Source organism: Nicotiana tomentosiformis, chromosome 6, assembly GCF_000390325.3.
Source record: "Nicotiana tomentosiformis chromosome 6, ASM39032v3, whole genome shotgun sequence".
Classification (NCBI taxonomy): domain Eukaryota; kingdom Viridiplantae; phylum Streptophyta; class Magnoliopsida; order Solanales; family Solanaceae; genus Nicotiana; species Nicotiana tomentosiformis.
In genome coordinates, this window is record NC_090817.1 from 40503858 (window position 1) to 40530444 (window position 26587).

Sequence of the window (26587 nt, forward strand, 5' to 3'; positions counted from 1 at the left end):
TTTTGGTGTTGTTTGATGTGATTTGAGGCTTTGAGCGAGTTCGTATCGTATTTTAGGGCTTGTTGGTTTATTCATACGGGGTCCTGGGGGCCCCGGGTTTATTTCAGATTGAGTTCGGACCATTTGTTCGTGTATTGAGATTGTTGGTTTTTCTGTGTCTCTGGTTTCCTTCACTGCGTTCGCAAAGGTTCACCCGCGATCATGTAGGGTCCTTGTTGGCAGATGGGAATTTTCTCTTTGCGATCTCATAAAAGAGGACGAGTTCATGGAAGATTGGAATGTTGCGCACCGCGAACATGGTTAAGGAAACATGATCGCGTAGAAGGAAGGAGAGGATGTGGGAAGGCACGCATTGTTCATCGTGTTCGCGTGGCCATGACCATGATCGCCTAGCCTAGAGACCACTGATCATCGCATTCGCGACTGGAGTCTCACAATCGAGTTTGAGGATTTTAGGAGCTGGTGTAAATTGTTCTCTGTGATCGCATTTGTTTTTCCGCGATCACGTAAGGTAATAACTGGGCAACAAATATTTAACTTCTAAATCGAGGGTTTGTTCCATTTTTCATCTTTTGAGTTAGTGACCTCGATTTTAGGCGATTTTGGAAGAGAGTTTCAAGGAGTTGATTGGGGTAAGGGATTTTGACTATGATTTGATTATTATACATAAATCCATCATTATTTTTACCATTTAATTAGTGTTTTGAGTTGGAAAAATGGGGAAAATTTGTGAAAACTGCTTAAGCTATATTTTGAGGATTTGAAGGTTGATTTGAGGTCGGAATTGAATAATTTTAGTATGGTTGGACTCGTTATTGAATGAGTGTTCGGATTTTATAAGTTTGGTCGGGTTTCGAGAACGAGCCTGGGTTTGACATTTTTAGTTCACTTTGTGATTTTCTTTAAAGATTGAACCTTTATTATCCTGAATAGTTTTCTATGGTATCTATTTATGGTATAAAGTTATTTTGGCTAGATTCGAGCCATTCGGAGTTGGATATTCACTGAAAAAGGCTTACTAGTGGATTGAGTTAGCTTGTTTGAGGTAACTATCTTGCCTAACATTGTGTGGGGGAATTACCCCTTAGGATTTGGGTTGATTGTGCTATTTGTGATATGTGAACACCGTGTTCGCAAGATGATGAGTGGGTACACGGGCTATATATGGTATTTGACCGGTTTAGGCTATTTGGAATCTTTTGGGTACCCGGGCAGACATGTACTTGCCTTGGTTTCCAGTCAGAGGGGATCAACTATGGTATTAGATTCAACATGGCTCGAGATTCGGAGACAGATACCCCATATTAATAGGTGGTAGAGATCACACGGAGATTTGAGGGTATGCGGGGCAGTGAGAGAGAGGATAGGGAGGCCAAGAGGCCTCAAGATTCTGGCGTATATAGTGGTGCCCGTGCCCCAGTTGCAACATGTCATGGTAGGGGCTATGTGAGTCGTCCAGTTCCTTCATCACTTCCAGCTTCTAGTGGTACTCCAACTACTTCCAGGTCTCAAGTTGCCCATTATCCACCGCCATTGTCTATTGCACCTCATGCACAGGGTGCTTTCAGCGGTCAGTCCAGCCGACCAAGCCCGAGCCAGTTTCATCAGCCATACCCATCGAGAGGTTGTTTTGAGTGTGGTGATACCCTTCATATGGTGATGGACTGCCCCAGACTCAGGAGGGGTGCACCTCCACCGACTAGTCAGGCTTCATGTATTCCACAGGGTCCCCAGACTTCTCAAGTCACGGTTACTACTCTAGTTGCCGCTTCACCTGCACAGCCAGCTTTGGGATGGAGTTTAGGCAGGTAGGGGTCACCTTAGAGGGGGAGGTCAGGCCAAATGTTATGCTTTTCCAGGTAGGACGGAGGTGGTTACATCAGACGCAATTATCACAGGTATTGTTCCAGGTTGTCATAGAGATGCATTAGTCTTATTTGATCCAGGCTCCACTTACTCATATGTATCATCTTACTTTGCTCCGTACTTGGGTGTATCTCGTGATTCTTTGAGTTCTTCTATTTATGTGTCCACTCCTGTGGAGATTCTATTATTGTTGAGCATATGTATCAGTCGTGTTTAGGTGTTATTGGTGGTTTTGAGACCAAAGCTAATCTATTGTTGCTCATTATGGTAGACTTTGATGTTATATTGGGCATGGGCTGGTTGTCGTCCTATCATGCTATTCCTGATTGTCACGCTAAGATGGTGACATTGGCTATGCCAGGTTTACCATGGTTGGAGTGGAGGGGGTACTTTGGATTATGTTTCTAGCTTGGTTGTGTCCTACCTTAAGGCACAACAGATGGTTGAGAAGGGGTGTGATGCATACCTAGCCTTTGTGAGAGATATCAGTGTCGATACTCCTACCATTGATTCAATTCCGATAGTGAGAGACTATCTAGATGTATTTCCAACATATCTTCTGGGCATGCCGCCCGATAGAGATATTGATTTTGGTATTGATATGTTCAGGGCACTCAGCCCATTTCTATTCCACCATAATATATGGCCCCAGCGGATTTGAAGGAGTTAAAGGAGCGGTTGCAAGAGTTGCTTGATAAGGGTTTCATTCGGCCTAGTGTTTCACCTTGGGGTGCTCCAGTTATGTTTATGAAAAAAAAGATTGTTCTATGCGCATGTGTATTGATTTTCGGTAGTTGAAAAAGGTTACAGTAAAGAACAGGTATGACCAATACCCCAACAACATTTATGCACCTGATGAAATGTATTTTAGCCATATATTGATTCATTCGTCATTGTATTTATTGACGACATCTTGGTGTACTCCCACAGTCGGGAAGAACATGAGCAATACCTGAGGATCATGCTCTAGACCTTGAGAGAGAATAAGTTGTATGCAAAATTTTCAAAGTGTGAATTCTGGATTGATTCGGTGGCATTTTTGGGCCATGTGGTGTCAAGTGTAGGAATCAAAGTTGATCCGAAGAAAATTGAAGCAGTGCAGAGTTGGCCCAGACAGTCTTTAGGTACTGAGATTCGAAGTTTCCTTGGTTTGGCCGGGTATTATCGCCGTTTCGTAGAGGGTTTCTCATTTATTGCTGCACCTATGACCAGATTGACCCAGGAGGGTGCTCCTTTCAGATGATCCGAGGGGTGTGAGGAGAGCTTTAAAAATCTCAAGACTGCTTTGACTACATCCCCAGTGTTAGTATTGCCTACGGGTTCAGGGTATTACACTGTGTACTGTGATGCATCACGTGTTTGCCTTGGCGCGGTGTTGATGCAAGATGGTAGGGTGATTGCCTACATATCTCAGAAACTGAAAGTTCATGAGAAGTATTACCCTGTCCACGACTTGGAATTGGTAGCTATGCTCCTGCAGAACTTCAATTACACAGCCAAGATTTACTCAGAGCCAGAAGCGACGACATAATTGAACAGTAGCCAGAAGCGGCGATATGGCCACCATGCCGTTGTACGGCGGTGGAAAACCATCGGACTAACCACAAAATACGCATCTTTCTACATTGCACAACCCCCAAATGGTTTCACATCCCAATTTGAACCCAGCTGCCCCAAATATCCATAATACAGCAGGGTTCATCCTAACAAATCTTAGCCAGGTCAAATCAAAAAATACCAACCCCAATTTGGGGCCAAATTGCATGATTCAAAGCACCAAAGAGTGTTCTCCAAGTCAAATACCAGCTTCTCATCAAATTTCAACCCCCCCCCCCCCCATGTACCAAGCGTCACCCCAGATGTGCCATATTTTCACGCTATGTTCCAGGTCGACGAAAATGGAGTTCTGGCGATCCAAAATGTTAGAAACCAATGCGAATTGAGTTCTGCTGCTATAGATATTTATTCTAACATCTCGGACCACAACATCAATAACCCAAGTGTCCCAATTTCGCAAAAATTTACCTCTGCAGAGTTAAGCAAGCCAGGTGCTCGACAAAATGCCACAGACGTTTCTAAGGTCCAAACTGAGAGGCAATCCTTTGTTCATGCCTCCAAAATCCCTCCAAAAGATAGTCGCCAAGTCAATTTACATGAACCAATTCAAAAAAGTGATGCTCATATGCTGTCTTCTTCACCAGTTACACAAGGGGTCGACACTAGTGTCCCAACTGTCCAAGCTGAGCAAATCTAAGAGAATAGCTTTCCGGACGCCACAACAATTGCCATAACAAATGCTCTTGCCACTACTCCTGACCACCACAAAGAAGCTCTATTTCCAAATCCTCAACAATTAGTTGCGGGCAATAACACTGGTCCATCATTTCCTGCTGCAGCAGTGCAGTCCATCCTAGGTAATCAAGATCCCTTAACTGCTCAAAACCTCAACAAACCAATCCACACTCCCCCCTCAAGGTATCTTATAATTTTGAGAGACCAAACATTCCAAAAAGGAACCAAAATAACATCACAAAATCGTAGGAAAAAGCTGTGCAATCTTCCCAGCCCAACCCAACTATAGTCACCAATCCACAGCCCAATACTAGCCAGAACAAAAACAAACTACATGTCAATATCCCCCCTCCATCATCACCAACAGTAACACACTTGTATGTCAATAGGTTGAGAGTTAGGCATGAAGCAGAGATAGCCCCCATTGAATTTACCCCTCCCATTATCACTACCAAGCTAGGCAAACCAGCAGTTATCTTCAGAAGAGAGGATTACATGGTGATATTTGCTGACAGATGCAAATATACAGTAGTGGGCAAGTTTGCAAACACCATGCCCAAGATGGAAGTGATCAGGAAAAGCTTTATAACTCAAATTGAGCTCAAAGATGGTGTCAAAATAGCTCATTTCAATGCAAAAATAGTGTACATTGACTTGGACAACAAATATGACCACTCCACAGTATGGACCAAGCAGTACATGTACATCCAAGGCCAAATGATAAAAATTGAAGCATGGAACCCAGTGTTCAATCCTAACGAGGACTCCCCTATTGTCCCAGTACGGATTTTAATCCCTGAACTTCCCTGGCACCTTTACTATGTCTATATGGATATACTCACCCCTTTGTTATCTCCTGTTGGTAAGGCTCTCTTTCTAGACTTGGAAACTTTTCAAAAAACAAGAGGTAGTGTGGCCAAAGTCAAAATGCAAATTGACCTCACTAAGGAGAGACCTAGTCATATTTGGCTAGGTTATGATGAAGACCAAGATGTTAATGGAGATGGTCAGTAGCTTGAAGTGTAATATGACAATGTTCTTTCATATTGCACCTACTGTAGACACCAGGGACACTCTCTACATACATGCCAAATCAGAAGTAGAGATGAGGAAATGTAAAGAAAGGAAAAAGAAGTTGTTGAAGTTAGTAAATCCCAGATCAGTAACCAAAATAAGGCCAAAGATGATGCAGATACTAGCAAGAACCAAAAGAAGACACAAGTAGAAAAACCAAAGGCAATTGCACAAGACCAAAACAAGCAAAATGTAACAGAGCACCAAAAGCAAACAGATCAACAGAATGCAGTCACTGAAATATCAAAAGATGAATGGCAAAGCCAAAAGAAGAAGAACTTCAAAAGCACTAACCAAAGCAAGAAACAACAGCAGGCATACATACCAAAACAACCATCACAATAGAAGGTCGGCAGTGCATCCACCATGCAGAACAAGAAACCAGATATGGCTTCCAGTTCTCGATTGGTGACTCCAGATGTCCAGGAACAAGTCACCCTGACTACTGATCAATCCACTACTTCTAATGTTACTATGTCTGAAAAGGATGTTTAGGGAGGAATGGAGTATTCTCAGGAGAAACCAATAGATAAACAGGAAGGGGCACCATTAGGGGTTGGGATTCCTTATGTTTTGTATGAGTGTGCTACTGCACAATTGACTGACCGTAGGATTGACCAATCAACCCCTGCCACCACAGTTTCAAATTCAGACAAACAAATGGCACAACAGACAGAAAATATGAATTATGAGGAGGCTTCTGAGAACTTCATCTCTGAAGAAGACCACTCTGCTCAAATGAGAGCCTTGCTTAAAGGAAAAGCTCATGCTGTAGCTGATTTTCAAATTCAGCCACAAAAATCAAGGAACAAACCCAGTCAAAAAAGAAGAAAAGCAATGAGAAAACAGAATGTAGGAATTAGTATTAATGAACCTACTGAGCCTCCTGATGACACTCCTTTTTTGAGCTCTACTGCCCAGAAAAGATATAGCCTTGTTCCCAATGAATCAGAGGAAGCCCCTACCTACAAACATGTTGTAGTAGCCAATCCTTCCCTTTCCCAACCTCTCCTGTCCAAGAAAATAACAACCCCAGGTGGACCAACCAACAATGATAGCCACTCATCCAGAACACACAAAATCACTCCTGTTCCCCTCAAAGAAAGCCAATATCGGCATCTAGTGGAAAAGGTTCTAGAGGAGTAGCCACTCAGCAGATATCCTCGGCAAGAAGATGAATACAGGCCAATACAATCAGAGAATGACATAATGGGGGATCAAGATGATGAAAAAGGATGTAGTAAGGAAGATCCTGAAGAAGAACGTCACTGTGATCTTCTGATTGCTGCAGTAAATGGATATCCAAAGGAGGACAATGTTGCACTTACAAGAATTCCATCCAGAAAGAGACCTTCACCAAGGATCACAAGAAGCAAAGCTACTAGGAGTAGTAGTGTCCCACCAACCCATAAAACCTCCTCCTCATTCCAATGATTAGTACAATCATTTGGAATGCAAGAGGCATCAGAACCTCTAGAGTTATTGAAAGGCTCAGAATTCTGAAACACATTCATAAATTACCCTTTATTGCAGTCTTAGAACCATTCCTTCAAACTCCATATCTCCACATCAACCACTTCAAAATTCAACTTTCCATGCACCAAGCGGCCTCTAATGGTAATAACAAAATCTGAGTTTTTTGGGACAAAGAGTTCGCTACCGCAGTGATTGATCATGATGAACAACAACTCACCCTAGAGATGAGACATTTTGAAAATAACAAACCCTTCTTCCTCACAGTAATCTATGCCAAATGTACCCCAATTCTGAGAAGACCTCTCTGGGAGGTGTTGAGGCACAAATTTGCCATCTATGACTCTCCATGGTATGTAATTGGAGACTTCAATGTTATTGCCTCTGTTGAAGAGAAAATAGGGGGCATCCCATACCAAATGATCAAGAGTATGAAATTTCTCTGCATGATTGAAGATTGTGGACTGGTCGACGTGGGATTTTATGGTCCTAAATACACCTGGTCCAATGATAGAGGGCAAGGCTCGATTGTTTGAAAAAGATTAGATAGAGGTCTTGTGAATGATAAATGGTTATCTGCATTCCCCTCTACTTCTGTCTCCTATTTAGCCTCAACAGGGTCTGACCACAATCCCTTTCTCATGGAAATCAATATTAGATAGGACACTGGCAACAAGTACTTTAGATTTCTTAACTTCTGGGTTGATAATGTTAACTTCAAACCATTTGTTAAAGACATCTGGAACAAACAAGTGAATGGGAGTGCTATGTGGGTATTTCATCAAAAGCTTAAGGCACTCTGCACTAGTCTAAGTAGATGGTCCAGAAAAGAATATGGTGACATCTTCCAAAAAGTAAAAGAATTTGAAGAACAAGTGAAGGCAGCAGAAATGTTTCTGGCTCAGACCAATGAAGAATCTGATAGAACAACACTGCATGATCTCAAAGCTCAATACATCAGATATATGAAGTTAGAGGAGAAATTCCTGAAATAAAAAACACAATTTCAGTGGTTCAAAGAAGGTGAAGCCAACTCTAAATACTTCCACAGTCTTATTAGAGGAAGAAGAAGGAAACTCTATATCCACAAAATCAAAGAAGAGAATGGATAGTGGATCCAAGGTGATGAGGCTATTGGTAAAGCAACATGTGAATTTTACCAAGACCTTTTCACAAATCCCGGAGGAGCCATTAGGGAAGATCTATTGTCATACATCCCCTCCTTGATCACTCCTGAGGATAATGTTATTCTGTCAGCAGACCCATCCTTACAGGAGCTCAAAGAAGTTGTGTTCTCTATGAATCCCACCAGTGCTGCAGGGCCAGATGGTTTCAATGGCAAATTTTACCAATCTTACTGGGACATCATTAAGGATGATCTGCTAAATGTTGTACTAGCTTTCTTTGGCGGCTGCAATATGCCAAAATACATGACCAGTGCATACTTGGTTCTCCTCCCCAAGGTGGAATTTTCAAATTCCCTATCTGAATTCAGACCTATCAGCCTCAGCAATTTCATAAACAAGATCATCTCCAAAGTCATAGGTGCTAGACTTAGGCCTATACTTCCCAGAATTATCTCTGCTAACCAATCAGGTTTTGTAAAAGGAAGGAACATTTTTGAGAATATCACGCTTGCTCAGGAAATTGTCCATGACATCAAGAAACCAAATGAGGGATCCAATGTAGTCATCAAGTTAGATATGGCTAAAGCATATTATAGAGTCTCCAGGAGTTTCACTTGCATAATGTTGAGGAGAATGGGTTTTTGTGAGATGGTCATTGATATGATATGGAGAACCATGTCCAACAATTGGTATTCAGTCATTGTAAATGGAACTAGGCATGGTTTCTTCCATTCTACAAGGGGACTAAAGCAAAGAGACCCCCTTGCCTCTTCCCTATTCATCATTGGGGCTGAGCTTCTGTCTAGAATGTTTAACACCCTCAATCATAATCAGTTTTTCAATGGTTTTTATATGGAAAGAAGGGGCCCTCAAGTCAATCACCTCAGCTTTGGAGATCATATCATCATATTCTCTTCTAGGAAAAGGCCCTCTCTTCAGAAAATCATGTGGATATTGAACAAGTATGAGGATACTTCTGGCCGACAGATCAATAGGCAAAAAAGTCATTTCATGACCTCCCCCTGTGCATTTCAGTCAACAGTTAGAAGAATCAAAGCAGTCATAGGTTTCTCCAGAAAGCTATCCCCTCTCACTTACCTGAGATGTCCACAGTACACTGGCAGGTTGAAAATCATCCACTTCAACAATCTAATCTCAAAAATTATGGGAAGAATTAGGGACTGGCATAGCTAAATGCTATCACATGGAGGAAGGTCAACTCTGATAAAGCATGTTCTCCAATCTATGCCAATTTATCTACTGTCAGCAGTCTCTCCTCCTAAGACAATCATGAAACAAATTGAGAAGCTAGCAGCAAACTTCTTTTGGGGCATGGAAGATAACAAAAGGAAATACCACTGGGCATCATGGCACAAATTATGCTTCCCTATGAATGAAGGGGGTCTGGGATTCAGAACCATAGAAGACATTTGCAAATCAATGGAATACAAACAATGGTGGCACTTCATATCTACTCAATCCTTGTGGAGTAGCTTCCTTAAAGCCAAGTATTGTCAAAGATCCAATCCCATCTCCAAAAATGGGATACAGGACAATCACAAGCATGTAAAAGATTTACTGTCAACAAGAAAGAAGCGGAAAAGAACATCCAATGGAGACTCCATTTTGGAAACTGCAGTTTTTGGTGGGATAACTAGTTGGGGTCAGGTCCCTTAGCAGCTCATAAAAATGAAGGAGGAAGACCTAGGAATATTTCAGTCTCTTGTATTTGGAACAATGGCCAGTGGAATCTTCAAAGACTCAATGAGAGTGCCCCACCTCAAATGATCCATTTGATCACTCAGATCCCTATCTTTTTCAACAACAACTTACAAGATGAAATCATCTGGACCACAACTACTGGTAGGTTCACCTGTGCTTCTGCATAGGAATCAATCAGAAAAAAGAAGCAACCCAACCTATCCAATAAGATGACATGGCACAAAAAGATTCCATTCAAATGGTCCTTTTGCTTATGGAGAGCTCTCGGAAATAAACTCCCAACTGATGACATGGTGCTAGTTTTTAGCAATCCTACTATTTCTAGGTGTGTTTGTTGCTCTGTTCATTCAAGTGAAATAGTCGACCACCTCTTTAGTGTGGGTAACTTTGCCAGAATTGTGTGGAGGAAATTTGGAGGACCAGTTGGAATTCAAACTGAAGACATGCCACTCAGAATACTTTTGATGAAGTGGTGGCTTCTCAGTAGTCACAATGAAGTACAAAAACTCATCTTAAACATCTTGCCTATCATAATATGTTGGAATTTGTGGAAGAATAGGTGCAGTGCCAAATATGGAGCCAAACCATCCTCCTTGACCAGAGTTTTATTTTCCATTAACTCTGACATCAACCTCTTGCTTCAAGCCAACTATCCAGAAATCAAATGGCTCATCAGATGGTAGGATTTATACTCCTTCATTGAGAACCTCCATCCGCCCAGGTAGTTTGGAAGAAACCAAGCCATGGCCTTGTAAAGATCAATAGTGATGGGAGTGCACTCACAAACCCAGGAAAGATTGGTGCAGGGGTGATTATTAGGGATCATAACTGTGGCTTCATACATGCCATTGCTGCACCATTAGGGAAAGGTGCCAATAACCTTGCAGAAATTGAAGCAGCTCTCTTAGGTATCCAATGGTGTTTGAGTAATGGATACTCTAAGATCCACCTGAAATCAGATTCTGCTCTCCTAGTTCAATGGTTAAATAATGGCAAAGGGTTTCCATGGACCATGAAGATGAAACTTCAATAGCTCTCAAACCTCTGTCATCAATGTGAGGAGTTCACATGCTCACACACATATAGAGAAGCCAACTGTCCTGCCGACTCTCTGTCAAAGCTCAGCCATCAATTTTCAACTCTTACCAATTATACATCACTCTTCTCATTGCCAAATTAAATAAGAGGTCAGATCCTATAGGACTCCCTAGGTACCTCCAGCATTCAGGCATAAGAAGACCAGGAAAATAAGGTTTCCATCACAACAGGCTACTACACCTGAAGCAGATTTGATATTGCTACCACAGATGCTTCTTGACAATTCTAATGCTTATGGTCGACCATGATCAACATAGTGGGACAGTCACAACATTCCAAATTACCACTGACTATGGCATCACCAATAACAATAGTTTCTCCCTCCTGTGGAACTGTACAGTTATAAGGTTTTCACTAATTCTGTTTGCTCTTTTGCAGGTTTCTCTATCCTATGACCTACTCAGCTTTTTGTTGTTATTTCAGGGTGTGGTATTAGCCTTTGTGCTCATTCTCCTGGAATCTCAACAAAGGAAGGATATAGGTTGTAGAGAGAAGGAGGTTCACCCTATAAGACACAGAATTGGATCCCACAGATACATGCCCTCTTCACTATCCAAACAAGAACACAACAACACCATTTTTTTCCCCAACCCACAGAAACACTCACATAACCAACCAAACACCTACAAACATCAGTCAAGAATCACCCACCCTCATTCATGCTGCATCAGTCTACACAAGAACCTGAATGCAGAAAACACTGAACCTCAAGAAAACATCAATTCCAGAACTCTGGGCAGAAATGCTCAATTTCTACCTAATACTACTCTCTCTTCTGCAGTTTCCATCCTCTTCCTCAAGCTCAACTAGTTGATATATCCTCAGAGTGTGGTAGTAGTAACCATGATATTCATTCCTCTGGAAATATATCAACTAGATGAAGCACACCACCATTGCCATAAAGCAACAGCTCCAACTTCAGCCCTTCATAAGACTCTTTATATCTACACTTGTACCTTCCCACCAATTGTTCACCTTCTCAACCATAGAAGCATCCATCAAACTGTCTGCAGCCAACACTAGAACCTGCAAACAGTTGCTTATTCAAAAGCAAAGATATCATCCCTCTTTCCAGACCCCATAAGAACCTGGAAACATGGTCTTCTTTCACTAACATGTTTGTTATTTTGTGTAGATACATGGAACTGGCTTGGTCAATTGCTGCACTTTCAGTCAGTGGTATCAGCATCTCAGATGCTCATTCTGCTGAAAGTGCATCAATTTTACCAAGTCTGCCAATCCAACTCTTAACTCATCTCCACACACAATCACCATTGCTTACCTTCACAATTATGTCAACAACAACTCCAAAGCAAACACTTCCAGGAGATCCCCATTTCTACTGATATCATGAACCAGCAGCATTCACAGTAAACTCCCAAACTATGTTGCCCTATGCTTCCACAAATAAAACACCAACAGGAGACCTCTCATTCTCATGTCTCTATGCAACAGGTCCATTTACAGAAACCTGCCACCAATTCTACTTTCCAGTCATCAGCTCTAGTTACCATGCATTTTTTAGTCAGCAGCTCTCAGCAACAAGAGTCTACCCATGACAACCTCTTACCTAGCAGTCAGCAGCTAGTTGCCAGCCATAAGCCGTGGTTGACATTTGAAAAAAGACAGTGTTCACTCACTTCTGTCAACAATATCAAGCAGCAACTCTCCAGTCTAGTTTATTGGATCCTTTTGATAATTATCTTCAACCTTACTTTCCTTGTCTCCAATGCCAAAGCAGGATTGAAGATAGCCCATTCCACTACCACATATTTTTTGTCACCCCTCCACGGTTCTTTCTACATTTTAGTTAGATGTAGGATTTGTAACATAGGGAAGATGATCTTCCATCTCACTACTTCAATAGAGTTAGGATCACTTGTGCATTTCTATATAGTTAACCTAGGTTTACATCACTCTGATTTTGTACATCCAGTTATCTACCACCATTGGATAGATAATTGGTACATCACTATAGGTATTAATCATCAAAACATCCAGGGTTCATTTAGTCATCATGTTTGGACAACTAAATGCTCTAACATCATATTTCTCGTTGTCAGGTCCATGCCCCCCTCCATTTTTATAATTTTTGTTAATTATATGAAAATCAACCCTAGGCAGAATGCCTAGTGGCTTTTTTTTTTAAAAAAATAATAAAATTGGCAGCTATTGTTCATGCCTTGATGATTTGGTGGCACTATTTTTACGGTGTCCCTTGTGAGGTCTATACTGACCATCGGAATCTCCAGTATCTATTCAAACAAAATGATCTTAATTTGCGGCAATGAGGTGATTAGATGTCATGACCCAAACCGCAGGGCCGCGACGGGTACCTTACACAACCGAGTACCAACGTAACATATATTGCTTATCATCCTGTCATGGGTAAGTGGGCCAGAAGGGCCGTCATGCGATAATAGGAATAAAACATAAGGAAATACTAGACATAGGATTACCCAATATGATATAGAAACTTATACATGTGACATACGAACCTATAAGGCTATGATCATTTGAACACTCAAAACATACGCCGATAAGGCCATACAAGTATCCATATACATGACATTTGTCTACAAGCCTCTAAGAGTACATAAATGTCATAAAGGTCAGGATAGTGGAGTGCACAAACACCTTCCGCTGAGCTGATAGCCTACTAGGAGAACTCTCAACCTGTTTATCGGGACCTGCGGGCATGAAACGCAGCGTCCCCAGGCAAAAGGGACATTAGTACAAATAAAGTACCGAGTATGTAAGGCATGAAAGTAGTATATAAAAGACATGAAAGAAACATGGAGTAAAGAACACAACCTGTAATTCTGAATAGCTCTGTGAATCATGAAAAATTTATAATGTCATGCATGTGCGTATAAATGTCATACCATGCATAGGTATATGCGTACATAACATCATCAAGCCTCTGAGGGAATCCCAGCATATCATCTCAGCCACTGTGTGCGAAATCATCAACGTATACCAGCTGGTCAGGTGGTGGTGCGTATATAACGCTATAGCTTTTTCCCATATCCCATATACATATAATATACGTGTATATAACGCTATCTCGTCATGGGTCAATGTACATGTATAAATGAATGCAATACATAATGAAGTAAGTCAGTAAGATTTCTCGGAATGTTATAAAATTAATATGCCTTCAGATAAACTTTAGCAACTTACATATTTTTCTGATACCCATGAACAGAAGATATAATAATAGGACACATGGGGAATCAAGAATATAGGCACCCCTAGTACTTCTATGAATAGAGTCATTTATGAAAGTTTCGCGTTTATACGTTTTATTTGCATCATATGGATCATGCCAAAAGGAAATAATGGATAGCCTTAACATACCTAAAGTCGTCAATGCAACTCAACAACAAGATTATGACAACTAGCGCGCCAACCCTATAACAAAGAAATATGTGTACAACCAAGATGGCGGTGGTATATCACAGATCTCAAATGATAACTCGATTCTAAAATAAAACGGGCAGAATTCCCCTTATTTCAATGCTCCCTCAAGCCTACTATATGTGAGATACAAACATAATACAATCAGCAACTCAAAAATAACCCAACTACTATTCGGGACCTTCAATACAACAAAACCTCCAAATATACCATAACACACCCAATCAATAAGTTATCAATTAGCCTGAAATTGCAACGACGAGAGACCAGCCTACTACCCTACCACATGTGGCATTTATCCATGCCATTCATCCTTCCAAACTCCATAAATCAGAAGCACAATAGGCCAACATGAGTGGACTACAAAATAGTCCACTAAAAGTGAAATAAATCGAACGCACGGCTTTCGATCGCCGTCCCGTGAGTTCTAAATATTAGGAAATGAATTTGTCAAACTTCCTTGATATTTAAAAGCATAAATACAGAAAGTAGGCATTTAGTTAACTATGAAGTACCTTCCAAAACTCAAACTACAAAGAAAAAGAGAGGCTATATAGTGATACTTACGTAGTAGGGATCGTTCTTATGTTATCGCTTCTCGATTTCGTGCCCGAGATGTTAATATCCTTTGAAACCCTAGAAGAGAGCTTATGGATATGTTTATGTATGTTGTCAGGTCGTGTTCTATGGAAAAATAAAGATAAACACGGCCTAAGACCTATATATATCAAGTTTGGAAAAGTCAAAGAGGTGCTAGCTTGGCACCCTCTCATTGGCCCATCTTCTCACGCTTATATCTTTTTATCCGGATATCGTATGAATGAAATGTTATGAGCATTGGAAACTAAATTCCAAGACCTTCAATTTGGTATATAATATGTACAAAAAGAGACCCCATATAGAACACGAAATGAATTGATCAAAAATCTTCGTTACAAGGCATTTCTTTAGTCGGTTTTTCCGCAACTTAAATCCGACTTTTTCCAAACTTTATGTTTTCTATCCAAACATCATATATAGTCATATTATGAATTTACACCTATTTAAATCATGATTAACAATTCTCATATTCATTATACGTCACCTTGGGACGCACAGGGTTGTAACAATCTCCCCCTTAGAAACATTCATCCTCAAATGTTAAACTCCCAGAGATCTATAGAAATTTTGGCAGAGTCTCCTCTATAACGGTACTACTGCCAACCTGTCAGACATAAAACCCGACAACATAAAGCCACATATGGCCACAATCATCAATAACACCAACGGCATCACACGAACAATGACAATAACTAACATAAGAATCAAGTACCATATACGTACCTAAAGGTTGTGATGTCTCAGTTCGATTCTCCTCCGAAAGCAAAAACGAGTGAGGATACCTAGACTTCATGTCTTTTTCAGATTCCCAAGTCATCTCCTCCACATTCTTGTTCCTCCAAAGTACTTTAACTGAAGCTACGTCCTTAGTTCTCAATCTCCGGACTTGTCTATCTAGTATAGAAATGGGAGCTTCCTCATATGATAGCTGCTCTGTGACCTGAACATCGTTAACTGGAACGACTCTAGAAGGATATCCAATACACTCTCAGAGCATAGACACGTGAAAAACTAGATGTAATGACTCCAAGTTGGAGGCAAGTCTAACTCTGCGTATGATCTTATAAGGTCATACTCTGCGTATGACCTTATAAGATCTTATAACTCTATATCCAGATGGCTCCAAGTTGGCCTACTCTGCATATGATCTTATAAGGTCCAATGTACCGAGGGCTAAGCTTTCCTTTCTTACTGAATCTCATAACGCCTTTCATCAGTGATATACCCAGTCATCTACCTGAAACTCCAAGTCTCGTCGTCGATTATCTGCATAGGACTTCTGACGACTCTGAGCTGCTAATAGCCTTTCCCGTATAAGCTTAATCTTCTTAACTGCCTGTTATACCAACTCTGATCCTACTAACTTAGTTTCCCCAACCTCGAACCATCCGATAGTTGACCTACACTTCCATCCGTAAAGAGCTTCATATGGAGCCATCTGGATACTTGAATGATAGCTATTATTATATACGAAATCAATAAGTGGAAGATGATCATCCCAGCTACCCCTGAAGTCCATCACACAAGCCCGTAGCATATCCTTCAATGTCTGAATAGTACGCTCTGCCTGACCATCTGTCTGGGGATGAAATGTTATACTAAGACTTACTTGAGTCCCCAATCCTTTTTAAAAGGACCTCCAGAAATTAGCTGTAAACTGAGCACCTCTATCTGAGATAATAGATATAGGGACACCATGAAGTCGTATTATCTCCTTAATGTAAAGCCTTGCATAATCCTTTGCTGAATACGTAGTCCTGACAGGCAGAAAATGGGCTAATTTTGTAAGTCTATCAACAATAACACATATAGAATCGAACTTACATTGGGTACGAGGTAAGACTATGATGAAATCCATATTAATCACTTCTCATTTCCAAGTCAGAATCTCTATAGCCTGCAATAATCCACCGGGATTTTGATGCTCAATCTTAACCTGCTGACAATTAGGGCACTGAGCAATAAACTCTGCTATATCCTTCTTCATTTCGTCCCACCAGTATATTTCCCCGATATCATGATACATCTTTGTCGCTCCTAGATGAATAGAATAACGAGAATAGTGAGCTTATCTCATAACCTGTTGGCGCAACCCTGCCACATTAGGAATACATAATCGACCTCGATATCTGTGAACTCCATCTCCTGTAATCTCAAATGGTGTATTATCCTTTTGAGGGGATGTATCTCTATAATGAGCTAGCACAGGATCCTCATACTGGTGTTCCTTCACTTCAGTTACTAAAGAGGATGTTGACGTGTCCTGAATAGTAACTCTGGTATCACCTGAGTCCAGTAATTGAACTCAAATACTAGTTAGCTGATGAATATCATAGGCTATCCCACTATTCTCAAGCTGTATATATGACAGGCTACACATAGATCTACGGCTGAGGGCATCAGCTACTACATTTGCCTTCCCCAAATAGTATAAAATATCAATGTCATAGTCTTTCAGTAGCTCCAACCATCTCCTTTGGCATAAATTCAATTCCTTTTGCTTGAAGATATATTGAAGGCTCTTATGATCTGTATAGATATCAACATGAATGCCATACAAATAGTGCCTCCACATCTTTAGTGCATGAATCACCGCGGCTAACTCTAAATTATGGGTCGGGTAATTCTTCTCCTACTTTCTTAGATGTATTTAAACATAAGCAATTACTTTTCATGGTTATTCTGCCACTTGTTGCATGAATACATGGCTTATCTCATTGCCCACAAATACTGAATTTCATGTAACTCATATGATCTCAAATACCATCTTTTGATGTTTGTTTCCCCGTTCATTAGCCACGATAGGTGACACTTTCTTATGGAGTGCATACAATGTTTTTGTAAGACTGTTGTTACAAGGCCATTTCTTCTTTATGTCACTATGCTTAAGTTAAAGCCTTCTTCCTTATTTCCTCAGCTAGTCTTTCTTTGTAGTACTTAAGAGAGACCCTTTGACTCCTGAAAAGTTTCGAGCTTATTACATCGTATACCCGAAATAATTTTCGATGTTCTTACTCGCCTATAATTATCCTTAATTACTTACTTCCGCGCGCTTGTGCTCATAGGGTTGCTTCTGGATTGAAATTTTTTGACTGTCTTCCCAGTGGCACTTTCTTTTATTTCCATAATACTTATATGGTACCTAAAATTACCCCAACTCCTATTTGAATATTTCTCAAGGGTTACGACATCATATCTGCGAGACTGAATTCACTTTGTTGGGGTTCACTACGTTTATCTTGCACAATCTACTGATTTGTCTGTATCCTCTTGTCTAGCTATGACTAGGCTCTTCCTGAATCAACTACTAACTACTCGTTAGTCCATTCTCATATCTATATTCTGCGTAATCTCTCTTGGGTTATATCCTTTATCTTAACTTACCCCGCACACTGGCTCCTTATGTATCCAGTGTTCATTTGCACTTATTTATCAATAGCATCTAGTGATGGAACCCTTACTACCTCTCCCCGTCGTCATGCTTACATAATGTTCTGGAGTCATATCATATCCGTAGGATCTGAATAAATGCAATCTCATTCCTTTTACCTTTCTACCACATTCTTCCTTTTCTATTTCATAGTTACCTGCACCACATAACTCCGACTTAATAATATATCACACCATCTTCCCCCTTTAGGGGAGTACTAACATTTAATGCTATGAAGATTTACCTATAAATGTTTTACCTCTTCATCTTTGGCATCTTTTAACATTTCCACGGACTTTTACTTTCCTTGTGGTAGCCTTTCTGTACCATGGATAACTGAATTTCTTACGCACGAAGGTGACACTTAGTGTAACTGGCACACTTTGTCCCTTAAGCTTAACTCCACTCACAGTTCTTGCTTTAGGAAAGCGTCTTCCTGAATGACCTTTAAAGGTTATTCTTTTGTTATTCATTCTATTATCGCCGGGATGCGATCTCTAAAATTTTCACGATGTCGACTATTATCAAATCCTTCAGTCCCAAATTCATGTTCAGTTTATCTTATTCACTAACCCATACTAATTTCTATTACTTCGGGGTCTAACTTTTTCTTATGGTAATCACATACGAGTCACCAACTCATTTCTCGAAATGGGTATATGACTTTATGGCTTATACTCTTTTATTGTCTCAAGGCATGTAACCTCTTGTCTTTTTCTTCACTTGACTATAGAATCTGTAGTCCTGTCATATTTTAATTTACTGATATCATCCATTTATCACATCTTACTCACAATGTTTCATTTACTTTCTTCTAATTCTCCTGCTAATATTTCTGTCTATCACCTTATTATGAAAACTTCAACAAAAGATTCTTTCACTTTTAGCCTCCCTTGATTCACCTCACTGGCTCTTCGGGTTGCCTAACACTCTCTCTTTACTAGGGGACAGGAGCCATACAAAGGTAAATATTTATCCCTTCTAGGATTCCAATGCCAATCTTCTAAAATTTCTGAATATTCTAGTATTCATATCTGATTGTACTATTCTAGAGTGCACCATCTGGGTGTCTCACAAGGAGAACTGTTACCACGTTTGCAATATCCTTCGTAAATGTGAGCTAATGATAACAATCCATCCATAATTTTGGGTTACTCTAACCCCAACTGGATGTTGATATCCCATCCTTCTCTTTAATTATATTTGTTAGCTCCCGTAGGGCATAATTGAAATGGGTGTTATCAAGTGAATATATCTTTGTTATTGTTGAAAGTAACTCATAATGCTTATACTTCTCTGCCTGAATTATAAATACAGATAATCTTCACTAACTGGGTACCTCGTATCCTTCTTCACCTAGCTCTTTTTACTTGTTGAAACTTATATCTACCTTCTGATTCTATCGTTGCTTTTTACCATAGGGGTGGATAGATATTCATGCCTTAGGGATCCTTATCAAGAAGCTTACACGTCGTAGTACACACATAATCTACTGAAGACCTTACATTTACTCATCATAAGCATGACGCAAAATCGAGTTCCTCTGACTCAACTCTTCCACAGCCACATTCAATCTCTTACCAACTGTCTTTCTGGATGTAGATGTCGTTGTGTAACGAATAAAATAAAATTTAGAAGTTTGAATTCTTACAACTGAGCTCTACCACACGATCTAGAGTAAGAAGAAAGAGTGACAGTCTTAAATGCCCTGTAGCCTCCTGCTTATAAGTGTGGTACACAACACACCCATAAACAAGACTCTACAAGACACGACTTGTAGACTCCCTAGGACAGAACTGCTCTGATACCACTTCTGTCATGACCCAAACCGCAGGGCCGCGACTGGCACCCGGTGCCTTACATAACAGAGTACCAACGTAACATATATTTCTTATCATACCGTCATGGGTAAGTGGTCCAGAAGGACCGTCATAAGATAACGAGAATAAAACATAAGGGAATACTAGACATAGGACGACCCAACATGATATAAAAACTTATACATATGACATACAGGCCTATAAGACCAACATGATCATTTGTATACTCAAAACATAGGCCGATAAGGCCATACAAGTATCTATATATATGGCATTTGTCTACAAGCCTCTAAAAGTACATAAATGTCATAAAGGTCGGGACAGGTCCCCTCCATACCAATCAAAACATATTCAAATCATACTGACTAAATAGGCAACTCCGGAGAAAGTGGAGTGCACAAACAACTTTCGCTGAGTTGATAGCCTACTAGGAGAACTCTCAACCTGTTTATCGAGACCTGCGGGCATGAAACGCAACATCCCTAGGCAAAAGGGACGTTAGTACAAATAAAGTACCGAGTATGTAAGGCATGAAAGTAGTATATAAAAGACATGATAGAAACATAGAGTAAAGCACTCGACCTGTAATTCTGAATAGCTCTGTGAATCATGAAAAATTTATAATATCATGCATGTGCGTATAAATGTCATACCATGCATAGGTATATGCGTACATAACATCATCAAGCCTCTGAGAGCATACCATCATATCATCTCAGCCACTGTGGGCGAAATCATCATCGTATACCTGCTGATCAGGTGATGGTGTGTATATAATGCCATAACCTTTCCCCATATCTCATATACATATAATATACGCATATATAATGCCATCTGGTCATGGGTCAATGTACATGTATAAATGAATTCAATGCATAATAAAGTAAGTTAGTAAGATTTCTCGGAATGTCAAAAGATCAATATGCCTTAAGATAAACTTTAGCAACTTACATATTTTTCTGATACCCATGAACAGAAGATATAATAATAGGACACATGGGGAATCAAGAACATAGGCACCCCTAGTACTTCTATGAATAGAGTCATTTATGAAAGTTCCGCGTTTGTACGTTTCATTTGTATAATATGGATCATGCCAAGAGGAAAGAATGGATAGACTTAACATACCTCAAGTAGTCAATGCAACTCAACAACAAGCTTATGACAACTAGCGCGCCAACCCTATAACAAAGAAATACATGTACAACTTAGATGGCGGTGGTATATCACGTATCTCAAATGATAACTCGATTCTAAAATAATACAGGCAGCATTTCCCCTGATTTCACTGCTCCCTAAAGCCTACTATAGGCGAGATACAAATAAAATACAATCAGAAACTCAAAAACAACCCAACTACAATTCGGGACCTTCAACACAACAAAACTCCCAAATATACCATAACACACCCAATCAATAAGTTATCAATTAGCCTGAAATTACAATGACGAGCGACCAGCCTACTACCCTACCATATGTGGCGTTTCTCCATGACCTTCATCCTTCATAACTCCATAAATTAGCAGCACAATAGGCCAACACGAGTGGACTATAAAACAGTCCACTAAAAGTGAAATAAATCAAACTCACGGCTTTCGATCAAGGTGCAATGAGTTCTAAATATTAGAAAATGAATTTTTCAACCTTCCATGATATTTAAAAGCATAAATACAGAAAGTAGGAATTTATTTAACTATGAATTACCTTCCAAAACTCAAACTACAAAGAAAAAGAGAGGCTATATAGCGATACTTACGTCGTAGGGATCGTTCTAATGTTATCGCTTCTCGATTTCGTGCCCGGGATGTTAATATCCTTTGAAACCCTAGAATAGAACTTATGGATATGTTTATGCATGTTCTCAGGTCGTGTTCTATGAATAAATGAAGATAAACACGGCCTAAGACCTATATATATCAAGTTTGGAAAAGTCAAAGAGGTGCTAGCTTGGCACCCTGTCATTGGCCCATCTTCCGACGCTTATATCATTTTATCCGGATGTCGTATGAACGAACAGTTAAGAGCGTTGGAAACTAAATTCCAAGACCTTCAATTTGGTATATAATATGTACCAAAGATACCCCATATAGCACACGAAATGTATTGCTCAAAAATCTCTGTTACAAGGCAATTCCTTAGTCGGTTTTTCCGCAACTTAAATCCGACTTTTCCCAAACTTTATATTTTCTATCCAAACATCATATATAGTAATATTATGACTTTACAACTATTTAAATCATGATTAACAAGTCTCATATTCATTATACGTTCCCTTGGGACGCACAGGGTGTAACAATAGAGTTGCTTAAAGACTATGATATCACTATTCTATATAATCCCGGGAAGGCCAATGTCGTGGCCGATGCTTTGAGTCTTAAAGCAAAGAGTATGGGTAGTTTGTCATATCTACCGGCAACGAAGAGGCCATTAGAATTGGATGTTCAGGCCTTGGCCAACCAGTTTGTTAGATTGTATGTTTTGGAGCCTAGTCGGGTTCTTGCTTGCGTGGTTTCTAGATCTTCTTTATATGATCGCATCAGAGAGCGTCAGTATGACGACCCCCATTTGCTTATCCTTAAGGACACGGTATAACATGACGATGCCAAGGAGGTTTCTATCAGAGATGATGGTGTGTTACACATGCAGAGCTGGTTATGTGTGCCCAATATGGATGGGTTACGTGAGTTGATTCTTCAGGAGGCCCACAGTTCGCGGTACTCTATTCATCCGGGTGGCACTAAGATGTATCAGGATTTTAGGTAGTACTATTAGTGGAGGAGAATGAATAAAGACATAGTGGAGTATGTAGCTTGGTGCCTAAATTGTCAGCAAGTGAAGTATGAGCATCAGAGTCCAGGTGGGTTACTTCAGAGACTTGAGATTCCCAAGTGGAAATAGACGCGTGCTACCATGGACTTCATTGTTGGGCTCTCACGAACTTAGAAGAAATTTGACGTTGTATGGGTGATTGTGGATAGGTTGACCAAGTTGAGTCATTTCATTCCGGTGGTGAATACCTATTCTTCAGAGTAGCTGGCTCAGATCTACATCCGCGAGATTGTTTGACTTCATGGAGTACCGGTATCCATCATATCTGACTGGGGCACGCAGTTTACATCGCACTTCCGGAGAGCCGTACATCGTGAGTTAGGCACATAGGTTAGGTATAGTACAACATTCCACCCCCAGTCCAGGCGCACCATTCAGATATTGGAGGTTATGTTTCATGCCTATGTTATGGATTTTGGGGGTTCTTGGGATCAGTTGTTGCCACTTGCAGAGTTTGCCTACAACAACAGCTACCAATCGAGTATTCATATGGCTCCTTATGAGTCCCTATATGGGAGACAATGTCGTTCTCCAGTTGGTTGGTTTGAGCTGGGAGAGGCTAAGTTATTGGGCACAGATTTGTTTCGAGATGCCTTGGAGAAGGTCAAGTTGATCCAGGATCGACTTCGTACAACCCAATCTAGACAGAAGAGTAAGGCGGATTGGAAGGTTCGTGATGTTGCATTCACGGTTAGATAGTGAGTCTTGCTCCGAGTTTCACCCATGAAGGATGTGATGAGGTTCGGGAAAAAGAGCAAGTTGAGCCCTAGGTATATCAGACCTTTTGATATCCTTGAGAGGATCGGTGAGGTGGCCTACAAGCTTGCATTTCCACCTAGTCTATCTACAGTTCATCCGGTGTTCTATGTTTCCATGCTCCGAAAGTATCACAGTGATCCGTCCCATGTCTTAGATTTCAGCTCAGTCCAATTGAATAAGGATTTGTCTTATGTTGAGGAGCCGGTGGCTATCTTGGACAAGCAGGTCTGAAAGTTGAGGTCAAAGAATATTTCTTCAGTGAAGGTTTAGTGGATGGGTCTACCAGTCGAGGAGGTGACTTGGGAGACCGAGCATGATATGTGTAGCCGTTATCCTCACCTTTTCACCACTTCAGGTATGTCTCTATACTCATTTGAGGACGAACGTTTATTTTAAGAAGGGGAGGTTGTAACGACCCTGCAGGTCATTTTGAGTATTTTAGTCGTGTTCCCCTATTGATTGCCTCCTCTATATTATATTGTAGTTATGTGACTTGCCGGGGTGATTGGTTTGGTTTCGGGTGAGTTTCGGAGTGAATTGGGATACTTAGTCCCAAAGTTGGAAGCTTAAGTTGAAAGAGTTGGCCGTAGTTTGACTTTTGTGTAGATGACTCCGGAATGGAGTTTTAATAGTTCTCATAGCTTCGTATGGTAATTTTGAACTTAGGCATATGTCCAGATACTGATTTGGAGGTCCGTAGGTTATTTTCGTTTGAATTGGCAAAAGTTGGAAATTTGAAGGTTTGAAAGATTGAGAAGTTTGATTGCGAGTTGACTTTATTGATATCTTATCCATATTTTGGTTTCGAAAGTTGGAATAGGCCCGTTGTGTCATTTGTGACTTGTGTACAAAATTTAAGGTTATTTGGAGTTGGTTTGGTATGTTTCAGCATTAGTTTTAGAGGTTGGAAGTTCATTAATTTATTAGGCTTGAATCAATGTTCGATTCGTGGTTTTGGTGTTGTTTAATGTGATTGGAGGTTTCGAGCTAGTTTGTATCGTGTTTTAGGACTTGTTGGTATGTTTGGACGGGGTCCCGGGGGGCCCGGGTGTATTTCGGATTGAGTTCGGACCATTTGTTCATGTATTGAGATTGCTGGTTTTCTGTGTTACTTGTTTCCTTCACTGCGTTCGCGAAGGTTCACCCACAATCGCGTAGGGTCCTTGTTGGAATATGGGAATTTGCTCTTTGCGATCGCATAAAAGAGGACGCATTCGCGAAAAGTTGGAATGTTGTGCACTGCGAACACGGTTAAGGAAACACGATTGCGTAGAAGGAAGGAGAGGCTGTGGGAAGGCACGCGTTGTTCATCGCATTCGAGTGGCCATGACCGCGATCACGTAGCCTGGAGACCACTGATCATACCATTCGCGACTAGAGTCTCGCAATCGCGTATGAGGATTTTGGGAGCTAGTGTACATTGTTCTCCGCGATCGCATTTGTTTTTCTGTGATTGCGTAAAGTAATAACTAAGCAGCAAATATTTAATTTCCAAATCGAGGGTATGTTCAATTTTTCATCTTTTGAGTTAGAGACCTCGATTTTAGGCGATTTTGGAAGAGATTTTCAAGGAGTTGATTGGGGTAAGTGATTTTGACTCTGATTTGATTATTATACATGGATCCATCATTGTTTATACCATATAATTAGTGTTTTGAGTTGGAAAAAATGGAGAAATTTGTGAAAACTTCTTAAGCTATATTTTGAGGATGTGAAGGTTGATTTGAGGTTGGAATTGAATAGTTTTAGTATGGTTGGACTCGTTATTGAATGGGGGTTCGGATTTTATAAGTCTGGTCATGTTCCGAGACGCAAGCCCGGGGTTGATCTTTTGAGTTGACTTTTTGACTTACTTTAAAGATTGCAACTTTATTATCCGTAATAGTTTTTTATGGTTTGTATTTATGGTATAAAGTTATTTTGGCAAGATTCAAGTCGTTCGGATTTGGATATTCCCGAAAAAAGGCTTACTGGTGGATTGAGTTAGCTTGTTTGAGGTAAGTATCTTATCTAACTTTGTGGGGGGGAATTACCCCTTATGATTTGGGTTGATTGTGCTATTTGTGATGTGTGAAAGCCATGTACGCAAGGTGACGAGTGGGTACACGGGCTATATGTGGTATTTGACCGGTTTAGGCTATTTGGACTCTTTTCATGACTTTTAATTGAATTGTCATAGCATGTTATAACTTCATTGTTAGTCTACCCCTACATGTATTAATCAACCCTCACATGCCTTATTTGACAAGGTTAATACTTATTCCACCTTTTACTTGTTCATTGCTCTTATATGCTTTAGTTGAAGTTATTGTCTTCCTTATTGTATGTTACTTCTTTAACTTTTGAATTGGTTACTTGAAGTTCTTGTTTTCACGGAATAGCTTCTTGTTGAGTTATTGGTGTTTAAGTTGTAAAATCAATGATCACTTTGAGGAAAAGTTGTTAATCATTAAAATACCATTATTGTTGTGGTATTCAATTTCAGTTTCTATTATTGAGACTCTTGTACACATTGTTGTTGAGCCATGGGTTGTTTGTTGTAGAAACATTGATATTGTTGATTCTTTTGGCAAGTTGTGGAATTTGGGCACTTGAGGTGCGAGTTGTGATATGTCGTGATATTGATACGCATGCGGTCGTATAAAGATAGGGGTTGATACGCATGTGGTGAGATAAGGTGGGCTTGATACGTGTGTTGCTAGTAGAGGAACTACTTGAAGCCACCATGTGTGATAAGGTGGGCTAAAATGCGGGTAGCTATTTTGGGTAAAATAATTTTCAAAACTAAATGTAAGGATCCCGCAGTGATATAAGGAAATATTGTGAAATGAGATTACGGGGCGGTACCTCGGTTGTGATTCTTATTGTTATCTCTCATTTACCTCAATTGTGTTTGTACGCATTATTTCCTTGATGTTCTTATTATGCGTTCCTTCCTCGTTATATTTATTGCTTTAAATTCAATTGCAGTCTATCTTGTTGTATTTCTTTATTGCCTCATTTTCCTCGTTTACATTCTTAGATTGTATTATACTTGTTCAATTTCTTTTTCTTATCCTAGTCAGTGTCTTGACCTG

The 26587-nt window shown here is 40.2% G+C and overlaps 1 protein-coding gene across 1 annotated transcript; it reads left to right on the forward strand.

Moving 5' to 3' along the window:
* Positions 1 to 9026: 9026 nt before the first annotated feature.
* Positions 9027 to 11533, forward strand: LOC138893851 (uncharacterized). Its single transcript, XM_070178516.1, has 4 exons — positions 9027 to 9500; positions 10276 to 10553; positions 11031 to 11081; positions 11434 to 11533. Exons 1-4 carry the CDS (start codon positions 9027 to 9029, stop codon positions 11531 to 11533), a joined length of 903 nt encoding a protein of 300 aa, XP_070034617.1.
* The last annotated feature ends 15054 nt before the right edge of the window (positions 11534 to 26587 follow it).

Bases quoted from the DNA above. Each gene is read 5' to 3' on its own strand.
- LOC138893851 (XM_070178516.1), top strand. From the start codon at position 9,027: ATGCTATCACATGGAGGAAGGTCAACTCTGATAAAGCATGTTCTCCAA. The intron at 10,554-11,030 runs GTTTCCATGGAC...GCTCTTTTGCAG, and splicing joins TGGTTAAATAATGGCAAAGG to GTTTCTCTATCCTATGACCT. The intron at 11,082-11,433 runs GTATTAGCCTTT...TCTCTTCTGCAG, and splicing joins TGTTGTTATTTCAGGGTGTG to TTTCCATCCTCTTCCTCAAG.